At 36.0% G+C, this 20880-nt stretch overlaps 2 protein-coding genes across 5 annotated transcripts; one reads left to right on the top strand and one right to left on the bottom strand.

The window, feature by feature from the left end:
• Window positions 1–2539: 2539 nt before the first annotated feature.
• Window positions 2540–10338, top strand: LOC130716905 (dual specificity protein phosphatase PHS1-like). Its single transcript, XM_057566946.1, has 11 exons — window positions 2540–2716; window positions 2907–2984; window positions 3059–3192; window positions 3438–3639; window positions 4424–4606; window positions 4705–4865; window positions 5331–6423; window positions 7475–7621; window positions 7722–7949; window positions 8912–9069; window positions 9695–10338. Exons 1-11 carry the CDS (start codon window positions 2654–2656, stop codon window positions 10053–10055), a joined length of 2808 nt encoding a protein of 935 aa, XP_057422929.1. The 5' UTR covers window positions 2540–2653; the 3' UTR covers window positions 10056–10338.
• A 902-nt stretch (window positions 10339–11240) lies between these two features.
• On the bottom strand, window positions 11241–18485 carry LOC130716911 (chaperone protein ClpC, chloroplastic). Of its 4 annotated transcripts, none has more exons than XM_057566953.1 (10): window positions 18280–18485; window positions 16641–17222; window positions 16331–16446; window positions 16102–16224; window positions 15829–16014; window positions 14853–15068; window positions 14032–14249; window positions 13189–13264; window positions 13020–13109; window positions 11241–12748 (listed from the first exon to the last, which is right to left on the bottom strand). In XM_057566953.1, the coding sequence occupies exons 2-10, from the start codon at window positions 17203–17205 to the stop codon at window positions 11570–11572; spliced, it is 2769 nt and encodes a 922-aa protein (XP_057422936.1). In that variant the 5' UTR covers window positions 17206–17222; window positions 18280–18485; the 3' UTR covers window positions 11241–11569. The 4 variants fall into 4 exon arrangements, with proteins under 4 accessions (XP_057422936.1, XP_057422961.1, XP_057422943.1 ...); XM_057566978.1 differs by lacking the exon at window positions 18280–18485 and adding an exon at window positions 18158–18274; XM_057566960.1 differs by lacking the exon at window positions 18280–18485 and adding an exon at window positions 18150–18171.
• Window positions 18486–20880: the final 2395 nt, after the last annotated feature.

Below are 20880 nucleotides of genomic sequence, written 5' to 3'. Positions count from 1 at the left end.
GACTTTCTACAACACTAGTTTACTCTCTGTCTTTCTTTATTATATAAATAATTTTATCACACACTCCTCTCTCATCTCTTCCTATCTCTCTTTATTATACGAAAGCATTGTACATACAAAATTTGTCATAGATTATTGGGTTGAAGAGGTAGGGTATGAATGTTGTAAGAGAATGCGTGGGTTATTGTTTTAAATTTCTAGGCAAACAATGAAGCACCATCCGTGTTGCTTAAACGATTTATTCTCCTATAAAACCTCCAAGAAAACCTCTTCCTACAATATAAAACGAATACAATAAATGAAATTTGAGTGCATATGAAAAAGAAAAAACAATTATTATTTTCTTAGGATAAAATATGATGATACTATAATCACTCGTTATTTAAGTTATCTACTTGCATGCAAACATTAGATATGTCAACATCTTCGTGGACAAGTGGTGTAGACTCCTAAAGTTAGGATTCTAAATTGTCATCCGCAACTGCAATTGTAGTCGCAATAATATAAAGGGATTTTGAGTTCTCACGAGGCCGCAATGGCATTGTGGTTGCACCATGCATCAACTCGCATGTATCCACAAATCCACAACATAAAAGTAATTGTAACTGCAAGTACAACTATAATTTAAAACTCTAGATCTCGTCACTTAGAAACAACAGTAAAAACAAACATGAATCTCATCCCCAGATGTAATATGGGTAACCATCATCGACTTTTTTTATCCAAGTAGTGCATTTTTGAAATTTATTTACTAATATAGTATAACTTTTGAATTAATTACCTATTTAGTATAAATCGCCATTCTAAGTTGCGATATATTTTTTAATTTATTTTAAAGAAATCGTCACTGACAGTGGCGATACCTTAATTTTTTTTTCTGACTTTCTATTTTAGAGACGGAAACATGTCCGTCACAAATATCATGGTATATAATTTAAATGAATTAGTGACCTATGAAGAGAGAAAATATACGTCACAAAAAGAAATATTCCATCGCTAATTCTTTTGCGACAGATAAGCCCCTCTCAACAGTCGGTCGCTAATTCAATTAATATTATTCACTAAGGTTTTGTGATGCAAAAGCTTCGTAGCAATTTAATTCGGTCACTAAGAACTTTGTGACAGAAAACTTATTTCATCATATTTTGTCACTGTTTCCTTTAAATAATATACCAGGATTTTGTGACAGATTTTCATCTGTCACTAAAATAGAAATTCAAAAAAAAAAACTAAGGCATCGCCACTGTCACTGGCGATTTCTCTAAAAAATAATTTAAAAAATTGTAGATATCGCCACTTGGAGTGGCGATTTACACTAAATAGGTAATTAAATCAAAAGTTACACTATAATGGTAAATATGTTTTAAAAGTATACTACTATGATAAAAAAGTCAGAGTTGATCGACTCTACATGTTTCTCCCAAGCCCTTGTTTGTTATGATGGGGGGTTTTCCATACTCTGTGTTTGTGAGTTTGGTGAACAATGTGCCTTCATATTGACATGGTTATGTTTCCCTTATTTGGGACATAAAATATTTGTTGAGTCAATCTTGAATAGTCGAGATTCATCAAATTTGAAGAATGCAATGTTTGGACATTGAACGAACTTTTTGGCTAAGCATGAAGCGCGTCATGATGAGCCTTTAGTCGCCATTTTAAACATCTCAGAGAGTATGAGCCTCTTGTTGTTGGCTGATGTTATGAGTACTTCGTATGTAAAATCTTAACTTGAGGTCTCCTCATTTTTTTTAATTTTTTGCTTTGTATTGTAAAAAAGAAAACTCTTATGAAATTTGAACTTTTAATGAAAATCTTCAACTACATTGTTTAGTGCAAATATTAATAGACAACCCTATTTGAGCTTGATACAGCTAAATGTGTGGTAGATTTTTCGTAAAAAATATTGATAAACCACTGTAAAATACCAAACACCTCGGATACCTACGTTTATGGTGGTTTAAAACCGCTACAAAACTAGTTTCTTTGGGCCTGTTTGGTTGTAATTTTGTTTTCAGTTTTTAAAATAATTTTCAGAAACAATTTTTAAAAACAGTTTTCAGAAGAAGAAAACAGATTGAATGACATGTTTTCCAACATTTAGATTACTGATATCCGAAAACTAAAAACAAAAACTGAAAACATCTTTTAGCTGTTTTGGTTTTTTAGTTTTAAAAATAAAAAATAAGAACTGTTTTAAAAAACAAGAGGTCATACCAAACAAAAAACAGAAAACTGTTTTCAAAATAAGAAACAAACTGACCCTTTATTTCTTTTTTCACGATTTCCACTTTATGGCGGTTTAAAATCGACATAAAAGTGAGTGTCCAAACACCTTCGTGGTTAATGAATCACACTATTGTTTTCCGTGATCATTGATAAAGATCTTTTTATTCTTTCCCAGTTTGAATGATTTAAATTAAATAATATAAAACCTAATGCTAAATATTGAGTATCTTTCTTCTTCTAATGAAATATTGAGTATATTTTATACAATCATTAGATTTAGATTAGATTTTCCATGTATAATGCCCTACTTTAAGCACCAACATGTGGCGGTCTCTCTCTCTTCCCTCCATCCCTTTGAAAAACAACAAAAAGCAAACTACTTTTGCTTCCTTCCGAGCAGTTTTTCAGATCCTTTATACACACAAACATGGCAAAAGACCCTTCTGCATCAATCATCAACAACTCTTCCCAACACCAAAATCAAAACCAGGTTTGAAACTCTCTTCATCTACCCACTTCTCCATTTTTGCTCTAATTTGCTTATCTAGTATAAAAATGGAAACTTGTCGTAGTCTAGATCCTATGAATGCAACCCATGTGTTTGATCTTCACACTTCACTGAACCCAGATAAGATAACTGTGAATGTTTTGAAATTTGAATGTGGAAATGGGTATTGCAGGGTAAAGGTGAAGTGAAGCAATTGGAACTGGAAAACGAGGAGGTTGAGACCCCGTTGCATCTCAGTGTTACTTCCAGGGTATGATTCTGTTGTATTTTTCAATTGGGTTCATTTTACAAGAAGAAAGATTGAAACTTGTTTGGTGAATGCAGGCTTTGTATATGTTGGGTGATATCACAGCAGGGCCTGCTTTAATGTTCACTCAATGGCTTCATTTAGTCCGTAAACGGACTTCGAACTATCGCCCCTCCGGCTTCCCTCACCGTCTTTCCACCATGCCTTCTTGGTTAATACTACTTACTACTACTCTCCCATCAATTGCATTTGCATTGTTTTAGTCTAACTTGATTATCTTGCTACTATTATTTTCATTGTGGTGATTTAGCATGTAATGTATTGGGCAGATGCTGAAGTTTATTTTTATTTTTTTTGGAAGGGAAGTGGTTAAGGGGGATTTTTGAAAGAAATTTTTGTTATGAGTTTTGTATGCTTTTTGAAGTAGTTGCTAATTGGGGTTTAAATTGTGTTCAGTGTGGTAGAATCTGCTGAGGATGCAGAAATTGACCAGCCTCCTGAGCAAACGGAAATAAGCTTGTGGGAGAGACTTGGTAAGGCTGAAATGTTGGACATTGAATCGAGCTCCTTTTCTTGGGATAGGCTCTCTTCACTTCACCATACTGAGCACACTTGCGGCAGTGAACATTCTGAGGATGAAATGAACAGAGCTCTTGAGGTTCTTTATGCTTGTATCCTTTTCCAGCATAAATGCTATACTTGGTGTTTAATGTTATTGAACTTGAGAAATCAAGGCCATTATATACTGTCATGAACCATGAACCATATCTAATGATAGACCGTTTCATTTTAAATCATTCTTAATGCTGTGGTCTATAATTTGCCCTTATCTCGCTCTACCCCTACCTCTAACTATTGGACAGTCATCCATTGACTATCCTCCTCACCGGTGCTTCTATGAGACTTCTCCACCCCATACTAAAAGCACTTAATACTAGACTTTACCATCTTTTCTATAATGGGAGCTACATCTACTTTCTATGAAATGATTTCTTTCCTAATTCCATCTTGTTTTTGTGACCACTCATCCATTTGAACATTCTCATCTTTTTGTAACACTCATTTCTGTTGACTGTATATCCCCCAGCATTTATTCCCATATAACATTGCATGTTTTATAACTCTGCAGTAAAAAAGTTCCTAACTTTGTGTGGTACTTTTCTATCATAAATTATCCCTTAAACATTCTTTCATTTTGTCCCCCTGCTTTGATCCTTTGGTTGAGGTCTCCCCCTTTCTCCCCGCCATTTTGTATGATGGGCCTTAGATACTTAAACTATGGTACTTATGGTAGGTAATTAATCCAATTTTCACCTCTAAGCTGGCATTTGTGTTGTTATTGTGATTTTATGTTTTATTTGCTTTTGTAGTACAGAAACTTGTGTGCATAATCTTTATTTTCTTAGCTTGGGCCTCATTTCTTCTCAGTTGTGTGCATATAGGTAACGGTAAATTCTGGAGGGGTTGTCTTCTTTGCCTTTTTCAATGTTCTTGGGACTGGGAGTGATGATGCTTTTCCAAAAGAAGCAGCAGCTGTTATAAAGATATCACCATCAAGAATGGCAACACAGTCTGAACGCCTTGGTTATGAATTTGCCAAGTGGTTGGGAGTCCAAACTCCACAGGTTGTTCTTTTACTTTTTATTTAACTCAACCATGGCATATGCAAGCATATGTAGCTAAACTTTTCATATTTATTCTTTATTTTATTTGTAAAATGCAGGCTAGAGTTATTCACAATACCAGTTCAGAATGGCTCCAAATAAAGAAAGCTGCAGAAAAAGCCAGAGATACAGCAAGTTGTGAGGGTGCTGAAATTGGTGAAATGTCATGTTCAGAACTTTTGGAAGCACTGGATCTTAGTCGATGTCTCTTGTTTATGAGGTACGATTCAAATTTCTTGCCTTGTTTCTTTTTCCACCTATTGATTATTTTTTTCCTGGAAATACTTATGCTACACTGTTCATGCTTGGGCTTGATGATTATTTCAAATGTGTGCAGAACTAGATCATCCTATGCCTGATTTAATGCAAAGATCCCAGAAATGACATTTTCATATAAATTTCTATATAACAGTAACTAAGTTCTAGGAATAATAAAGAAGTATCTGTTTCATTGTGCTCTTCTCCATGTGTGATGGTGTGCAGTATAGTGGAAGTTTTCGTAATTAGAAAAATATGGTTTTTTTTGTTCTAACATTGTTTTTATATCGTAGCTAAACCAAATCCAGTATTATTATTTCTCAGAAAAGACATCAATAGCAATTAATATGGGATCTTTTTGTGCAAACTATTCTTCTGCAAGATAAGCTTCAATTATTTATTCTGAAGATTCATCATCTTCTTGTAGTTATGTGCATGGTTCACCTTTGCTTGAAAGCTCTAGCGCATTTGAAACCCAGGATTCTGCAGAAAGAATATCAGCAGCTCTTGGCAGGGTAATGATGCTGGATCTTGTCATCAGAAATGAAGATAGGCTCCCTTGCCGTCAACTTAGGTGGCGTGGGAACTCTGCTAATTTGTTATTGGCTGAAAAGATGATCTCTCCGAAGACAGATACACTAGGAGAAGCTTTTAATTCTGCAAACAAGCAATATGGACCTAGGGTGATTAGGGAACTTAAGAAAGAAAGAAGGTCAACTTCAGTAGATGGAAGACTGAGTTCTCATAATCTTGGAAGGGTACTATCACAAGGTTCTTATCATTCAGAGACAATAGAATCATCAACATCGACGGACATGAGCCTTAATAGTCAAACATCAGGAGAATCATCGTTTACTGACTTCAACATTGTTGCTATTGACTCGGTCGTTCCTCGCCGACCCCCAGCTGGAATACGTGTAAATGATCAAGTTAATTATCCTAAGTTGGTTGAGTTGCTACTAAATAGCTCTGAATTTTCCTCTAACCTGTTACATGATATAACTGGTGGGAGATTAGGATGTTCTCCCCCAGAAGAGTTGAATACAACAGCTGATGTTCAAGCAAGTGATGTAATATCAGTAGTTCATGAGTTCCGTAGTGGTTTTCGTGCTGCACTAAGGGATCTGCAGGGATTCCATATATTCCTACTCACACTTCACCAAAAACTTGATAACTTGTTAAGATCATTTAATAATATTATGAGCAAAATATCACTGGGGGAGTCTGATAAAGAGGATTCACCAGTTCCTGACTCACCTTCACCGACTTCTGCTTATGGTTGTCACTCTCCAACAAGTAAAGAGAGGTTATCTAATGATAGACATCAAGACTTTAGTGATTCAGAATCACAGAGAACTGCTCCAAGGGCATCATCATCTTCAGGCAATAGAGATTGCTGTGACTCTGCATCTTCTGTGTCAAGAGAAGGTTGGCATGGAAAGTTCTCTAAAGGAAGTGGGGAGCCACTTCATGGTCACCGCTTTACAGCTAAGCTCCGTGACTTCCATAAAATTGCTAAGGTTGGTTAACATAATCTGTATACGAGTGCATGATTTTGGTTTTGCTAATTTCTAAGTTGCTGTTTTGGTGTTTTCCCCCCCCTTTTTTTTTGGGTAGATAATAAATTATCACTCAGTGGTATGTTGCTTGTTGTGCAAAATAATGTAACTTTGTTGCATGTCTATTAACACAAAATAAACTAATGTGGACAATGTTTAAGACTGGCAGTGTGATAAGAACATTGGGAGAACCATACCACAAAAGCTAGCCATTGTAGTTGGAGAGCCCAAGGCCTTATAAACCCCACATTATAATCTCATACTTCCAATGTGGGACCCAAATATCATACCTTGCAAGTGGATCCTAACATCCCACCACGGGCTGGCTGCAGACTAGCCCTTTGACTATTCCCGAGCGGACACTACAATGCCCGTGTCACCACCCACGCTGCTCATTTGCTGCTCAGAGACATGGTAGAAGGCTCTGATACCAATTGATAGAACCTGGGGGGAACCGTATCACAAAAACTAGCCATTGTAGTTGGAGAGCCCAAAGCCTCATAAACCTCGCATTAGAATCCCATACTTCTAATGTGGGACCCAAGTCCATACCTTGCAAGTGGATCCTAACACATTGATGTACTTCTATTGAGAGCACGAATATGGTGAATTGGTTTGTCAATTTGTTTGATTCATACGGCTTTACGTTGGCTGCCGGGGCCTAACACAGCCCTCCTCCTTTAAGGCTTTTGTTGTTGTTGTTGGTTTGTCAATTTAATTCAGAGAAATATTCCGACCTTTTGCTCCTTCATTCTTATTGTTTAACCGATGTGATTAGTGTATAATATAGAAACACCAGTACGTTATAAATTGTAGATTTTCAAAAGAAGTGTATTTTGGTAATTACATTCACTTGTTCTGTATGTGTAAATGTAGTACGGAATCCAGTATCTTAGTGTGGTTGGAAAATAAGGATATAGCACAGTAACTAGGCATCTTTGCCATGTAAAACAGCCTTTTTTATCACGCGTCCCTTTTTATCTTATGTGTTGTACTTTATGATGATTTTCAGGTTGATGCTGAATCTTCTAAAGAATTGGAACAATGGAACGAAATGCTTAAAAATGATGCTATCAAATTATGCCAGGAGAACAATTTCAATACAGGATTTTTTGAGGGTAGTGATAACAACACTGTTTCTGATGCATGTGAACTGAAGGTATCTCAGATTGAAATAGTATGCAGAATTCATATATTAGAGTCATTTCATTTATTGGGGATCCATATTCACAGAAAGCATTTACTCCATTTACTTCCAGGTCAGACTTGAGCATATCCTTGAGAGGATTGCATTGATATCTGAGGCTGCAAATACAGAAAGGCCATCTGCTGTTACAAATAGTCTTTTTATTGGTGGAGCACTAGCTGCAAGATCTGTATACACACTGCAACACTTGGGAATCACCCATATTTTGTGTCTGTGTACTAATGAAATTGGACAGTCAGATTCTCAGTTTCCCGATCTATTCACATACAAAAATTTCTTCGTAAGTCATTTTCTCGTGTCTAATTTTTACCCCAGTTATCCTATTGATTTGTTTGCAGAGGTCTAGTTTGACTTCCTTCGTGATGTCTTTTCACGCATATCCATTATGATAACTTCTGGATTTTCCAATAACTATTTAAAGGACCAGTCATCCACAAAAGTTCAAGTTTTTAGATGCATGCATGAGCTAGAAGTATAGACAAAACACTGCTTTGGTTTCAGTGCTTAAGTTTAATTTAATTATGAAGAATGGAAGTAGAAGTGTTGACTAATTGATTGTAGAAATTCTAATACTAAGAGCATGTTTGGATACACGCTTATTGGAGCTTATCTACTAGAAAAAGCACTAAGTAAGCTCCAACAAGTGCTCTTTGGTTTCCATCTAAACGGGTACCATGTCTGCAAACTATCATTGCAAACGCTTGAGATGTTAGGTGTCACTGCCAGCTCATGAATGATTTTTTATCTCTAATTTAGTATGCATACTCTACAACCTTTATATAAATTGTTTCACTTAAATTTTTATTTTTTATAGAGCCCAATGAGGCAATGACTTCAATTGATAATGTAGCCAATCCCACAAAACAGGATAAGGCTTGGTTGTTCTGTACCCTACAACTACAGCTTAATCCAGACTTGACGCTTTTGCTGCATTAATAACATACTTAATATATTGATCCACTATGGACAAATTGAAATGGATTCTTCCCTTTTTTTCCTGTGTTTTCTGCTGTTCACTTATCGTATTTGATCACCTTTGGCTGGTGTATTTACTTGTTAAGGCTTGCTTCATCATTTTCTCGCTTATCCTTTAATGTATTTGCTATTCTGTACGAGGAGTTATGCTTGTTCTTATGCATATTTACAATAATCTTTTCTGTTATTAAAGATACCAAAAGCACTCTTCAATTCTGCTCAGGAATAAATGCTCATATTATTTCCATTCATCTCCCATTTGAACAGATCTATGACAATGTGGATTCCAACATCAGCAGCATATTTGACGAAGCTTGTGATTTTATAGATTATGTTGAGCAAATAGGTCAGAGAGTTTTAGTCCATTGCTTTGAGGGGAAAAGCAGAAGTGTCACTTTGGTCCTAGCTCACCAGATGCTCAGGAAGTAAGTGAAAAATAAAAACAGTTTTAGGTTAAATTGAAACTAGTGTTTCTATGAATCCAGTTTTCCTTAACCAATCATTGTATCAACTGTAATTAAATAATTGAATCTTAATGACAAATTATATTATCATATAGGTTCTTTCAATCAGTAAACTATTTAGTTGTATATTACTCCCTCCGTTCCTTAATATAAGAACCAAGCAACCACTTCACACCCTTTAAGAAATTTATCTAATCTAGATAATTGCATTAAATTTGTTCTCAATTTATATCAACTTTCCAAAGTTACCCTCTACCTATATTATTCTTAATTTATATGCATCATTAATGCTATAGCAAGTGGAAAGAGAGAGAAACTCAATTAAATAAGGGCATTTTTGTCCAAAAATAATTAATTTTCCACAAACTTCCAAGTTGGTTCTTATAAAAAGGAACAAGTGCATTTTCTATTTGGTTCTTATAAATAGGAACGGAGGGAGTATCAATTATTTACATGGTTAGGTGATATAAAGCAATCTAAGTATCATTCAGTTTGTAGAATACAGGAAAATCACAAGTTTACTTTCCTTGAGAGTTAGAGTATTACTGCTAGTAGCACCCTGTGAACTGAAAGCTTTTGGTTGCAGGAATTTCACCTTATTAGAAGCATGGAATGCTTTGAAACGAGTTCACCGTCGAGCACAGCCTAATGATGGTTTCGCAAAGGTATTACTGGAACTCGATCAGAAACTGCACGGGAAGGTTTCAATGGAGTGGCAGCAGCGGAAACCAATGATGAGGATTTGCCCCATATGTGGCAAGAATGCTGGAATAAGCAGCAGCTCACTTACGCTCCATCTTCAGAAATCACATAAAAGGCTATCATCAGGGAGTGTAGACAGTGCCATGACAATGGAGATCCAAAAGGCATTATCAGCTTTGAAGATAAGCCGTGGTGGGAGTGTCAATCCCTTTCAAAAGCAGTCTCATGCAATGGTAGATGAATAGATTTTACTCTTGGGGGAAATATAATGAAGATTTTCAGGTGAGAAATTGAGTGGGTTGAAGTTTTAGCATCTGCAGCTTAACCTTAGTTTTTCTTCTAGAAAGTGTATGCAGAATAGGAGTATAGATTCCCCATTACATTGTTGTACATTAGTCTTGCAAAATATACTCATTTGGAGGGTTGTAGGGTGTGAAAGTTTTTCATAATTAAGTTTTTTATGTGCCCGGAAATGGGTTGTTTAAGTAATGATTATCAATAAAATCCACATCTGCTTTTAAAATTTAACTGTCTCGACCAAAAGCTATTGGATAAAACTGTTGCGAGTATTCTTTCGTTGACTCGTTATTTATAAGTGTTTACTCGGTTAATCCAACCTCTTCCCCGGGTTGCATAGGTGAACTGGACTCCAAGCTCCAATTGGCAGAACGACCCGAGTTATCTGTAAAAGAAACTTTGACCCTCAAGTCCATTTGAGAATCGAGCAAGAGTGTATACAAAATATTGGATAATGAGTGTATATATTGGATGTGCATGATAACGTTTATTTATTGATGGTAGAAACTATTACCACTGTTGTTCTTACTCCTTTATTCAAGATTTTAGGGTAGTAACTTTTAGGTGATAAGGATTAGCAGTTACTCACCTAAATGCCTAATCCTTCATAAGACTTCTTGATATGGACAGATCTCGCATCAAGTGTCTAGTCCAAGTGAGGAGAGGTTAAGTGAGATTAACAATGACTCCCAGAATTTGGCCCATGACATAAAGTGTCATCGTAACTTGATCTCGTTGGAAGCAAAGCTTCTTCTGGGAGCAAAGTACACCCCACTCATAATGTAGCAGCTATCTTTTAAAAAGAAAATTAGAAAAATATTAAAATTGGAAATAACTTTACCACAAAAGTCAGTATGTATTATAGGAATACTGAAAATTTCCTTCCTTTACTATAGTGAAGGAATACCCTTTCTAGAAGGTGTATTCTTGCGAAGTTAGCAATCATTGGCAAAGCATTCACCAGTGATGCTATTAAATATTATTTCTAAAAAATAGTTTTAAATTCAAAAAAACTGAGAAGAGAATCAAACTGGGCCCAGGACTTTTCATCAAGGCGAATTGTCTACACTTTGGATTCCTCCCCATCCTCACGCCAAATCAAAAAATAAATGTATTCAAAAGCAAGCATCTAATTACCCCGAACCTATCAAATTGCCATACGATAATTATTTGTGATCACATGTCAAGCAATAAAAACGCCAGAGTGATAATTTACAGCAATGTTTGGATGTTGCATCATAGTCCTACCAGTGAAAACATAAAAATACCCCAGATTCCAACCAATATCTCATTGATAGGTATGCCATTTCCAGTTTTCACCTAGCATTCCCCCCAAGGGGTAGCTCCCTATAATCTACTTGTTTTGCTAATTAAAAGCTTTAGGTCCATTAACAAGCAAAACAGACAATGACACTATGGTTTTAATAAAACAAGTACATACATACTAACAAAGGTAACTTCTTTATACAGGAAGAGCCTCTGGTAACGACTCCGGGGTGCCACTGCTACCATTGAGCACGATCACATTACCGTCAGAATCAACGTCCACTATGACAGAGTCGCCCTCTTTGATCTCTCTAGCAAGCATCTTCTCAGCCATGCTGTCCTCCAAGAGTCGCATTATCGCTCTTCTTAGAGGCCTAGCTCCGTAACTAGGATTGTAACCTTCGTCAACCACCCTGTCCCTGAACCTTTCTGTCACTTGAAGTTCAATCTCTTTGTTCTTGAGTCTCTGAAACACCTCCCTGAGCATTATGTCTGCTATCTCCTTGACCTCCAGCTTTGTGAGTTGCCTGAAAACAATCATTTCATCCAACCTGTTCAAAAATTCTGGCCTGAAGTATTGTTTTAGCTCCTCGGTCACCAAGCTCTTGATTCTGTTGTAACTGCTATCCTTCTCATCATAATCAAGATCAAACCCAATTCGGCGGCCTCCTTTCTCGATCACACTGCTTCCGACATTTGAAGTCATTATAAGAAGTGTGTTCTTGAAATCCACAGTTCTACCCTTGCTGTCTGTTAGTCTTCCATCTTCCAGGATCTGAAGCATCATGTTGAACACATCGGGATGGGCTTTCTCAATCTCATCGAATAGCACAACAGTGTAAGGACGACGCCGAACAGCCTCAGTCAATTGACCGCCTTCAGTGTAACCAACATATCCTGGAGGTGAACCAATAAGTTTGGAGACAGTGTGCCTTTCCATGAATTCACTCATGTCAAGCCGAATCATGGCCTCTTCAGAGCCAAAGTAGTATGCAGCCAATGCTTTGGCCAATTCAGACTTCCCCACACCAGTTGGACCAGAAAAGATGAAGCTGGCAATTGGACGGTTAGGGTTCTTCAAACCAACCCGAGCTCGACGGATAGCCCGACTAATGGCTTTCACTGCTTCATCTTGGCCAATGATTCGCTTGTGTAAAGTGTCTTCCATCTTGAGGAGGCGATCAGATTCATCTGTTGACACTTTTTCAACAGGAATACCAGTCCAGGCAGACACAATGTGTTGGATATCAACTTCAGTCACAACAGGACCTGCATCTCCTGCCTCAGTCTCTGCCTTGCTCATCTCCTTGCCTTTCTCCACAAGTGCTGAGATCTGTGCCTTAAGATCCATTTCTTTGTCTCGTAGCTCTCCAGCCTATTAAAAAGTGATGTATCATCAAGTCACAATTTAATAGCCAAAATTTAATACATCAGAACAAGGAACAAACCACTACATTGTTTTTCATACGCAACAGAAGTCAACATAGAACTACATTATAAAATGCCAATCATTTTCCTTATATTGACGTAAGCAAAAGCATTACTTCTGTGACAAACAACATTATCTCATCGGGTGAAAGTAGTTGACAGTCCAGAAAACGTGACATTGTAGCTTTACAAGTTAAATCTTCAGAGGAAGACATTACCTTTTCAAAGTCTTGGTTGCGAACAGATTCTTCTTTCTCCTTAATAATCAGCCTCACCTCCTTGTCAAGTTCTCTAGCTTCTTCAGGTAACTGTAAGTACATAAAGCTAGCCCAATTAGCACAATAACAGAAACTAAATCTACTAGATAAAGGTAGACAGACAATATACCTGTGCATGTTGAAGCCTAACTCTTGAACCAGCTTCATCAATCAAATCTATAGCTTTGTCAGGCAAAAATCGATCACTGCAGGGTACAGCATTATTATTTGGTTAAGATTTAGAGCAAGAGAAAAAGAAGATAGAATGAACAGTTTGAATATTAATCAAACAGCTACATTAGAATCCCAACCTAAGTAGTCCATATATTTGATAAAACATGGGTAAGACAAGATAAATTTGGGGAATTCTTAAAAATTTAGAACATGTTTCAGCCTACATACACACACACAAAAGATTACATAGATGCATGATATGTATTAAGGAGGTACAGATCATTTCTCATTAATACATATATCGGTAGATGACAATAAACTTAAAAAAGATACTTGTAATCATCAAATAAAAGATTGGTAGGACATCTTTCTACTGTCTGTATCGAATTATATTATTTCCCATGTAACATGTCAGGCGAAGCAGCAGCACTTTGTAAGAAAGGGAAGAAGAATCCAGGGATATCAAAACATAGTCGTTTTAATTAGAAAGAAAAAGAATTGTATGTATGCCATATCCATAATGGATCTGTCAATAAAACTTGAAAAAAAAAAAATCAGAGGATACTTCCTATGCAAATCATACTTTACCAATTTTAGCTATCAGATTTCCAGTATTTCATAGATTCCTATGCAAATAGTGTGATTCAAAGAAGACTCCTAGAACTAAATTCCAGAAGCCACTTTTCAGAGGGAACCCTACAACTTAAAAAAGTAACATTGAAAGAAAAATTCCTGTAATCCAGCATAAATCCCATGGCAAATGAACAGAGAAGGTGCAGACAGATAAATCATGACAAACCTAATATACTGGTATGACAGCTGTGCAGCAGCTACAAGAGACTCATCAGTATAGCGGAGCTTGTGGTGAATTTCATAACGTTCTCTAAGTCCTTTCAGTATTTGTATGGTTTCATCTACAGTTGGCTCTGGTACTTTAACTGGCTGGAATCGTCTCTCCAAAGCAGGATCTTTTTCAATGTGCTTCCTGTATTCATCCAATGTTGTGGCTCCAATACACTGCAGAGACATATTATGGGAACATGTTTTAGACTTGGTACAATCTCATTATAAAAAGCCGAGAGTGAATTTATCCACATCTATTAAATATAAGATGCTCATTATGTTTTAGACATGAAGACTTAAATATGGATACATTGACCATTCTGTATCAATTACCATACAAGACTGAAACAGTTGGAAATGCCAATGCATGAACTTCTGGATAAAAAAGTTCCAATACTAACTTTGACACTTCAGAATATCTTTTAATTTTTATTCTTAACTACAAGCCAGCGACAAGTTCTGACCATAAGTCAGCATTAAGACTAGATAGCTGACCCATTCAGACTGATTAAATGTCTCAAAATGGCTTTAACTATTCACAAAAACTAAATGACAAGAATATGCTCTTTTTGTATACTTAGTAGTTGATAATGCAGCTTTTGACCAGAGAAAGAAGTGTTTAGTCCTTTTTTTCTTGTAACAAAAAGTTCAGGAATGTTCCCATAAAATCCAACAACCAAATCCTATTCTTTCATCCTCTTGATAATTGCACACTAACTTCAAGGGCAGAGACAGTATGCCACGAATACATTTTAAATGTTTCAAAGAAAACACTACCTGTAGTTCACCTCTAGCGAGAGCTGGTTTTAGAATGTTAGCAGCATCAATTGCCCCTTCAGCTGCTCCTGCTCCAATTAGAGTGTGCACTTCATCGATAAAAAGTATTATCTCATCACTTTGTTTGATTTCTTCCATCAATTTCTTCAACCTCTCCTCAAACTCACCACGGTATTTAGTTCCAGCTACAAGAAGACCCATGTCGAGGGTAATAACCTAATTCATGCAGGATAAAGTACACTATTAGAGTATGTTGGAAATATAACCATTCATGCACTTTCACTCAACAGCTTGTCATTTTGGGGCTCTCACGTGAAGGGGCATGTTTGATACAAAATCATTGAAGTACTTTCACTTAATAGATTAAGCTTTAGAAATAGCTGGTTCATAAAAAATATAATCGGGAAGTATCAAAGAATAACAATCCACATATATGAAACCTTCAAAAGCATTGATCTTAATCACTGGATGTTTCATAGCCATAGATGTGAAAGGTAATTAAAAATGATTAAAGAACGTGGCTACCTATTTGCTTGTAATTAATTTAACAGCCAACACTGGAGATAAACAAATGTAAAACAGACTGTTGTACGCCAGATACAATTAAGCAGAGAAAGTATTCACATTAATCAGGACTTATCAAAAACATACTAAACATCCACAAAGCAAACAGTTTACAACAATAACTATGCTAAACTTAACAACTAACATGAAATGAATAACAAACAATCATATGACTAAAAATGAGACAGCATGTCCAAGATACTAGCTTGAACATCTTGGTGCGATAAAACTCCTTTTGATCAACATGTGGAATTACACTGTTCCACAACCAGAAAACTAACAGGATATTGTTTCAGAATTACCTTACACAAACTCAGCAAGTCAACATGTTAATGGTACTGAAAAGAATCACAAATCCCTGAAATTGAAAGCCAATTTTAAGGACTGCAGAGGTTTAACGTTTTATACTAACCTTTTTCCCCTCTATGGTTTCAGGTACATCACCATTCGCAATCCTCTGAGCAAGACCTTCAGCAATTGCTGTCTTCCCAACACCAGGTTCTCCAATAAGACAAGGATTGTTTTTGGTGCGACGGCCTAAAATTTGAGTGACACGTTCAATTTGCGGCTGCCTTCCCACAACAGGATCCAACTTTCCCTGGGGAGCAGATGAGAAATAATTAAGCTGTTAAGCACAAAAAATCATCCATAATCTGTCATGAAGAAAACTAGGAGTTTCCCTTACCTCTTCTGCCAGTTTGGTTAAATTGGTACCATACTCCTCCAAAGTTGGCATCTTATTGCTACTACTTCCTGATCCAACAGTTGCAGTTACACTATCAGCACTCTCACCCACCATGCGAATAACCTGTGTGCATCATCCCATGAAATTGTAAGAATAACACAAAATTAAGAGTAAAAAAAGTATACATATAAAGCAAAAATATGTGGGAAACTGAAGGGAAAGTACTAGCCTGTGTGCGAATATTAGTAGGATCAGCACCCAGGTTTTCAAGAACACGTGCTGCTACACCTTCACCTTCACGAAGAAGGCCCAGAAGCAAGTGCTCAGATCCGATATAATTGTGTCCTGAAAATTTCAAGATACGGCTCAGAGTTTCAATAAGCTAAGAGAAAATACACCTGAATACAACTTTTTAAGAAATTGTTATGAATAGATAGATGAGAAAAAGACATAAAATACTCTGTTAAAGATACAAATGCTATCTACAACAAATTAATTAGCTAATACAAAGAAATGTAGGAAGGTGAAAAAATGTTTACCAAGTTGGCGAGCTTCCTCCAGTGAAAGTTCCAAGACACGCTTTGCACGGGGAGTAAATGGAATCTCAACAGCAACAAATCCACTACCCCTTCCAATAATCTTCTCCACTTCAACACGTGCATCTTTAAGGTTGATTCCCATAGACTTTAGAACCTTGGCGGCAATACCAGTGCCTTCACCTATAAGACCCAATAGAATCTGCTCTGTTCCAACGAAATTGTGACCGAGACGTCTTGCTTCCTCCTGGGCAAGCATAATTACTTTGATTGCTTTCTCCGTGAAACGTTCAAACATGGCTTTGGGTACACCTCTGGTAGCCTTTCCCCGCCGTGAAGAAGTTGCAATTGATACTTTAGAGTGAAAATCAAGTCCAGGTCTCAGCATAGTATCCAAAGGATTGTAAGTACGAAGTCCTGAGAAACCTGCCAATCTAAATCCACTTGTTTGTAAGGCGCACATCATTTTGGCTGATCTTTTTGATTTTCCTGATCCCTTATGGTTACCATGCCTTTGCCTAGCCACTAGGTCAGGGACATTAATTGACTGAGCCAAAACCCTAGCCATGATTACTGAACTGCAAGCTGCATTTTTATATGAAACACATTAGCCATTGAGTAACAGAAGGCACTCAGATAAAGCATTTGAACATGTTACAAGCATTCACTTAATCAATCTTAAGGGAAAAGAATCCTTCCTCGTGGCAAGCATTAAGTAGCCAAAACTAGGAATGACACCTCAAGCAATAATTAGGAGAGTAAGCGAAAAGAAATGCTTATACAGATATTCAATCAATCTATATATTCAACTCCCTCCTTGCAAGGAATTTTATTTTGGTAAAATCTGTCATTGGATCACAATGAACACAGGAAAGTTGAAGTAAAGAAATTTCAAAGCTTGCCAGCAAAATAAATTACTCTGACCAGAGCAAACTTTAAATTACTTCTTTAAAGCAAAACCTAAGCAACAATATTATCCACTTCGAAAAGAGTCAGGTTTTCAGGAACCCAACTAAAAAACGAAACTAAAGTTGAGTTCAGTATGGAATGGATGATAAACAATCAACACAAGCAGCAAAGAACCAGAGTATAAAACCAATAACAACATCCTCAGACATGAGTGGATCAGGTCAATGTTGAAAATTGACAAAATAAACCCAAAAAAGAAAAGCAAACATGCATCAACCAACTACACAGCAAGAGCTAAGATAGCAGATAACATAAAAATTAACATGTTCAACCACAAGTTATCATGAATAATTAAATACAAATCTAGAATTGGGAAAAAAAAACCTCATGTAATGAATCAGTAACCTTAATTAATTAATAAAAAAATCCCAAAAATAAAAATAAAAATAGTGAGAAATATTGAGCAAACACCTGGTGCTCCAGAATCTAAAAGAAGCAGCTTTAGAGCTAACAAACCCCCCACCAACCAAAAACCAAAGTCAATCAACAGTAACAGATAGAGATATCAGTGAAGGGAAAATTGAAAGAAAAGAAGAAACTCACTCACTCACCAGAAGAAGCAGATAACAGATAAGAAATGAACACAGAATGACTAAAAATGAAAAGGGTGAGAGAGAAAAAAGGAAGATGAATAATAATAATAAAAAATAAAGTTGAGAAAAGAGAGAGAAACCTTATTAGGGAAGTTGAAAAAGATGAAGAAGGTGTTGATATGGAGTATTATAATAATGTGGTGGTGGGGAAGATAGATAGAGAGAGAGGAAGAAGATGAATGAAGGAATATAAATGTGGTAGGAGGTAACCCAATCCAACCCAACCCTTCTTCAAGATACTACCTCTCTTTCTCTGTCCTCTAATGTGATATGTGTAGCATCATTTGCATGAACCTTCACCCACTGGATCATATATATTTCATGCGTCGATTGGTTCGAGGTTGTGTCTGCAAATGTGACACGTAATAGGTAGCCATTGCACCTCCACTGGTCCCACAAACCACACATAGCTACTTAATTTTCCAGTATATACCAACCCATTATTAGTTCCAGTTAATGTTTTGTTCATACTTGGCATTAACTTGAGTCATGTTTAGACTAGCATTAATTTGTTAATAGAAAATTATTACTTTAATACATTCATAAATATTTCAGTGAATTTTAAATGTTTTCCAAAATTTATGTAATAGCCTATAAAAATAACTTATGTAATAAATTAGCATTTAGGATTATTTATGACCAATTTAGAATAAGAAACTCAAACAATGCGGTACATAAGCTTATGATAATAAAATAAAATGTAGAATATGTGAGTTAGTCCCTTCAATTAATGGAGAAAATAACTATTAAAGTACTAATGGTAATGGATAAGATTTTTTAAAGAGACCCACGCAAGTAGCTTGGAAAGGAGGCCAATGTGAATAAATATAATGTATACCATGCCAAACAAACTATAAGAAAAAACACATCTGATTTAATAGATGAATACACATATACTATATCATTCATATTTTTATTTTTACATATTACTTGGAGTGACTATTTTGCCTTTTGATTTTTGATTATGAAGCTGCATCCATGCAGCGTCCACATGTGCTCGCCGCCTTAAACCCCATATGAATGATTTGTGGAGTGGATGAAAGAAAGGCAAAAACTGCTTCAATAAGAAGAGAAGAGATTTGAGTAAAGTAATGTAATGTAATGTAAGTCAAATGAATAATGAAAATATCTAAATTGGTTTTGATTTTATTGATTGACATCGCTGTTGAGAAGCCGTATACGATTCATTGGCCACTTTGGTTGTCTAACTACTGTGTATGTAATGTAATGGTTAACCATAGACAAAATCAAAGGGACCCAACACAACCACGCCACGCTAGTTGACCCATGTTGTTTTTTTTCTTTCTTTTTTTCCTTTCTTTTTTTTAGATATAAGAGGAAAACAAACAACAACGTTTTCTAGTCAAGTAGGATTTTGTTCGAGCTGTCTGGCCCAATGTCCAGGTTTAGGATTTGTTACTCCAAAAATACCAAAACAAAAACATGTTTTCATCTTCCATCATACCTGAAAAATCACGAAAATTTTTCTTTCAAGAAAATCACAAAATAGTAGCTGTTTCAAGCTTCCAAAACTTTAAGCTTTCAAAAATCCAAATTTTTCTTAATTAAACTCAAGTCTTAATCAAGCTTATGCAATCAAAAATCAAGTTGTACTCGGAACCATGTAGTTTTAATGTCTTTTCACAGAAAATACGTACGTTGGGAAACAACTCCCGTGAGACACCTCAAAATAATAACCTTCTTAAGTGCAATCTCATATTTTTCAAGTTAATCAAGATGAAAAATAGGGGTGACAATATTAGTTTAATCTGTCGAGCCAGTCCGCCCTTCCAACATATTTAGGTGGGTTGAGTTGGTGGTTTGAACTCATTAGCTCGCATGACTTGCATTATTTGTACCCGCCATTTAGCGAGTTGATAGCGGGATTGGTTGGACTTGCGCGGACGGGTTTTTTTATTGCCAGTTAATTTGAAAAAAGAGAGACAACTTTTTTGCATGCATTTAAAAATGAAAGACCAGTTGTTAACGGCAGACAAAATAACTAAGTTTTATGTTGATGTTTTGGTTATTATGTTGTTTTGTAATGATTTTTAGGATTTAAAATCCGAGATGTAAATATGTGGAAAGTACTAAGTTTCAAAAATCAGTATTGTTAAAACACATAATTGGATTTTCAAATTCTCAAAAGTATATGGGTTTACTCCGCGAATAATTGCAAAATCCTAAATGCAAATTCAAGAATTTTTACTTCTAGGGTTTCAAGAATCCGAAACACCTGACCTTTATTTTTTAATTGTGGACTCATACATTTTACAAATTTGTTAGTGTTAGTTGTATTTTATGGGTGTAGCCACGACCACCCGTCATCCCCTTTGACTGTCAAAGCCACTTGTTATTATTTGTGAACATGTGTTCCATCACTTTAATACCCCGCTTGGGTTACAGGCAAGCGCAACCTTGCTCGGTAACATGTGACTTTATATACATGGAAATACCTTCTAAATTTTAGACCCCTAAAGCAAATATTCTGCATTATGTTCCTAATTTTATTTTCGAAAACATTGAGTTAACACAAGTTATAGGTTTTCAAAACCTGATAATAAACTTAAGTGAGGGATTATAATATTTTACTATATTAAAAGGGTGAAAATTTAGGTGTTGGGTGGAAAATTGGACTCTGGAGAATTAAATGCTTTTATTGTTTTATTTATGATTCAACT

This window comes from Lotus japonicus, chromosome 1 (assembly GCF_012489685.1).
Source record: "Lotus japonicus ecotype B-129 chromosome 1, LjGifu_v1.2".
NCBI classification, from domain to species: domain Eukaryota; kingdom Viridiplantae; phylum Streptophyta; class Magnoliopsida; order Fabales; family Fabaceae; genus Lotus; species Lotus japonicus.
The sequence above is the reverse complement of the archived record's forward strand: the minus strand, read 5'-3'. Positions and strand labels throughout refer to the sequence as shown.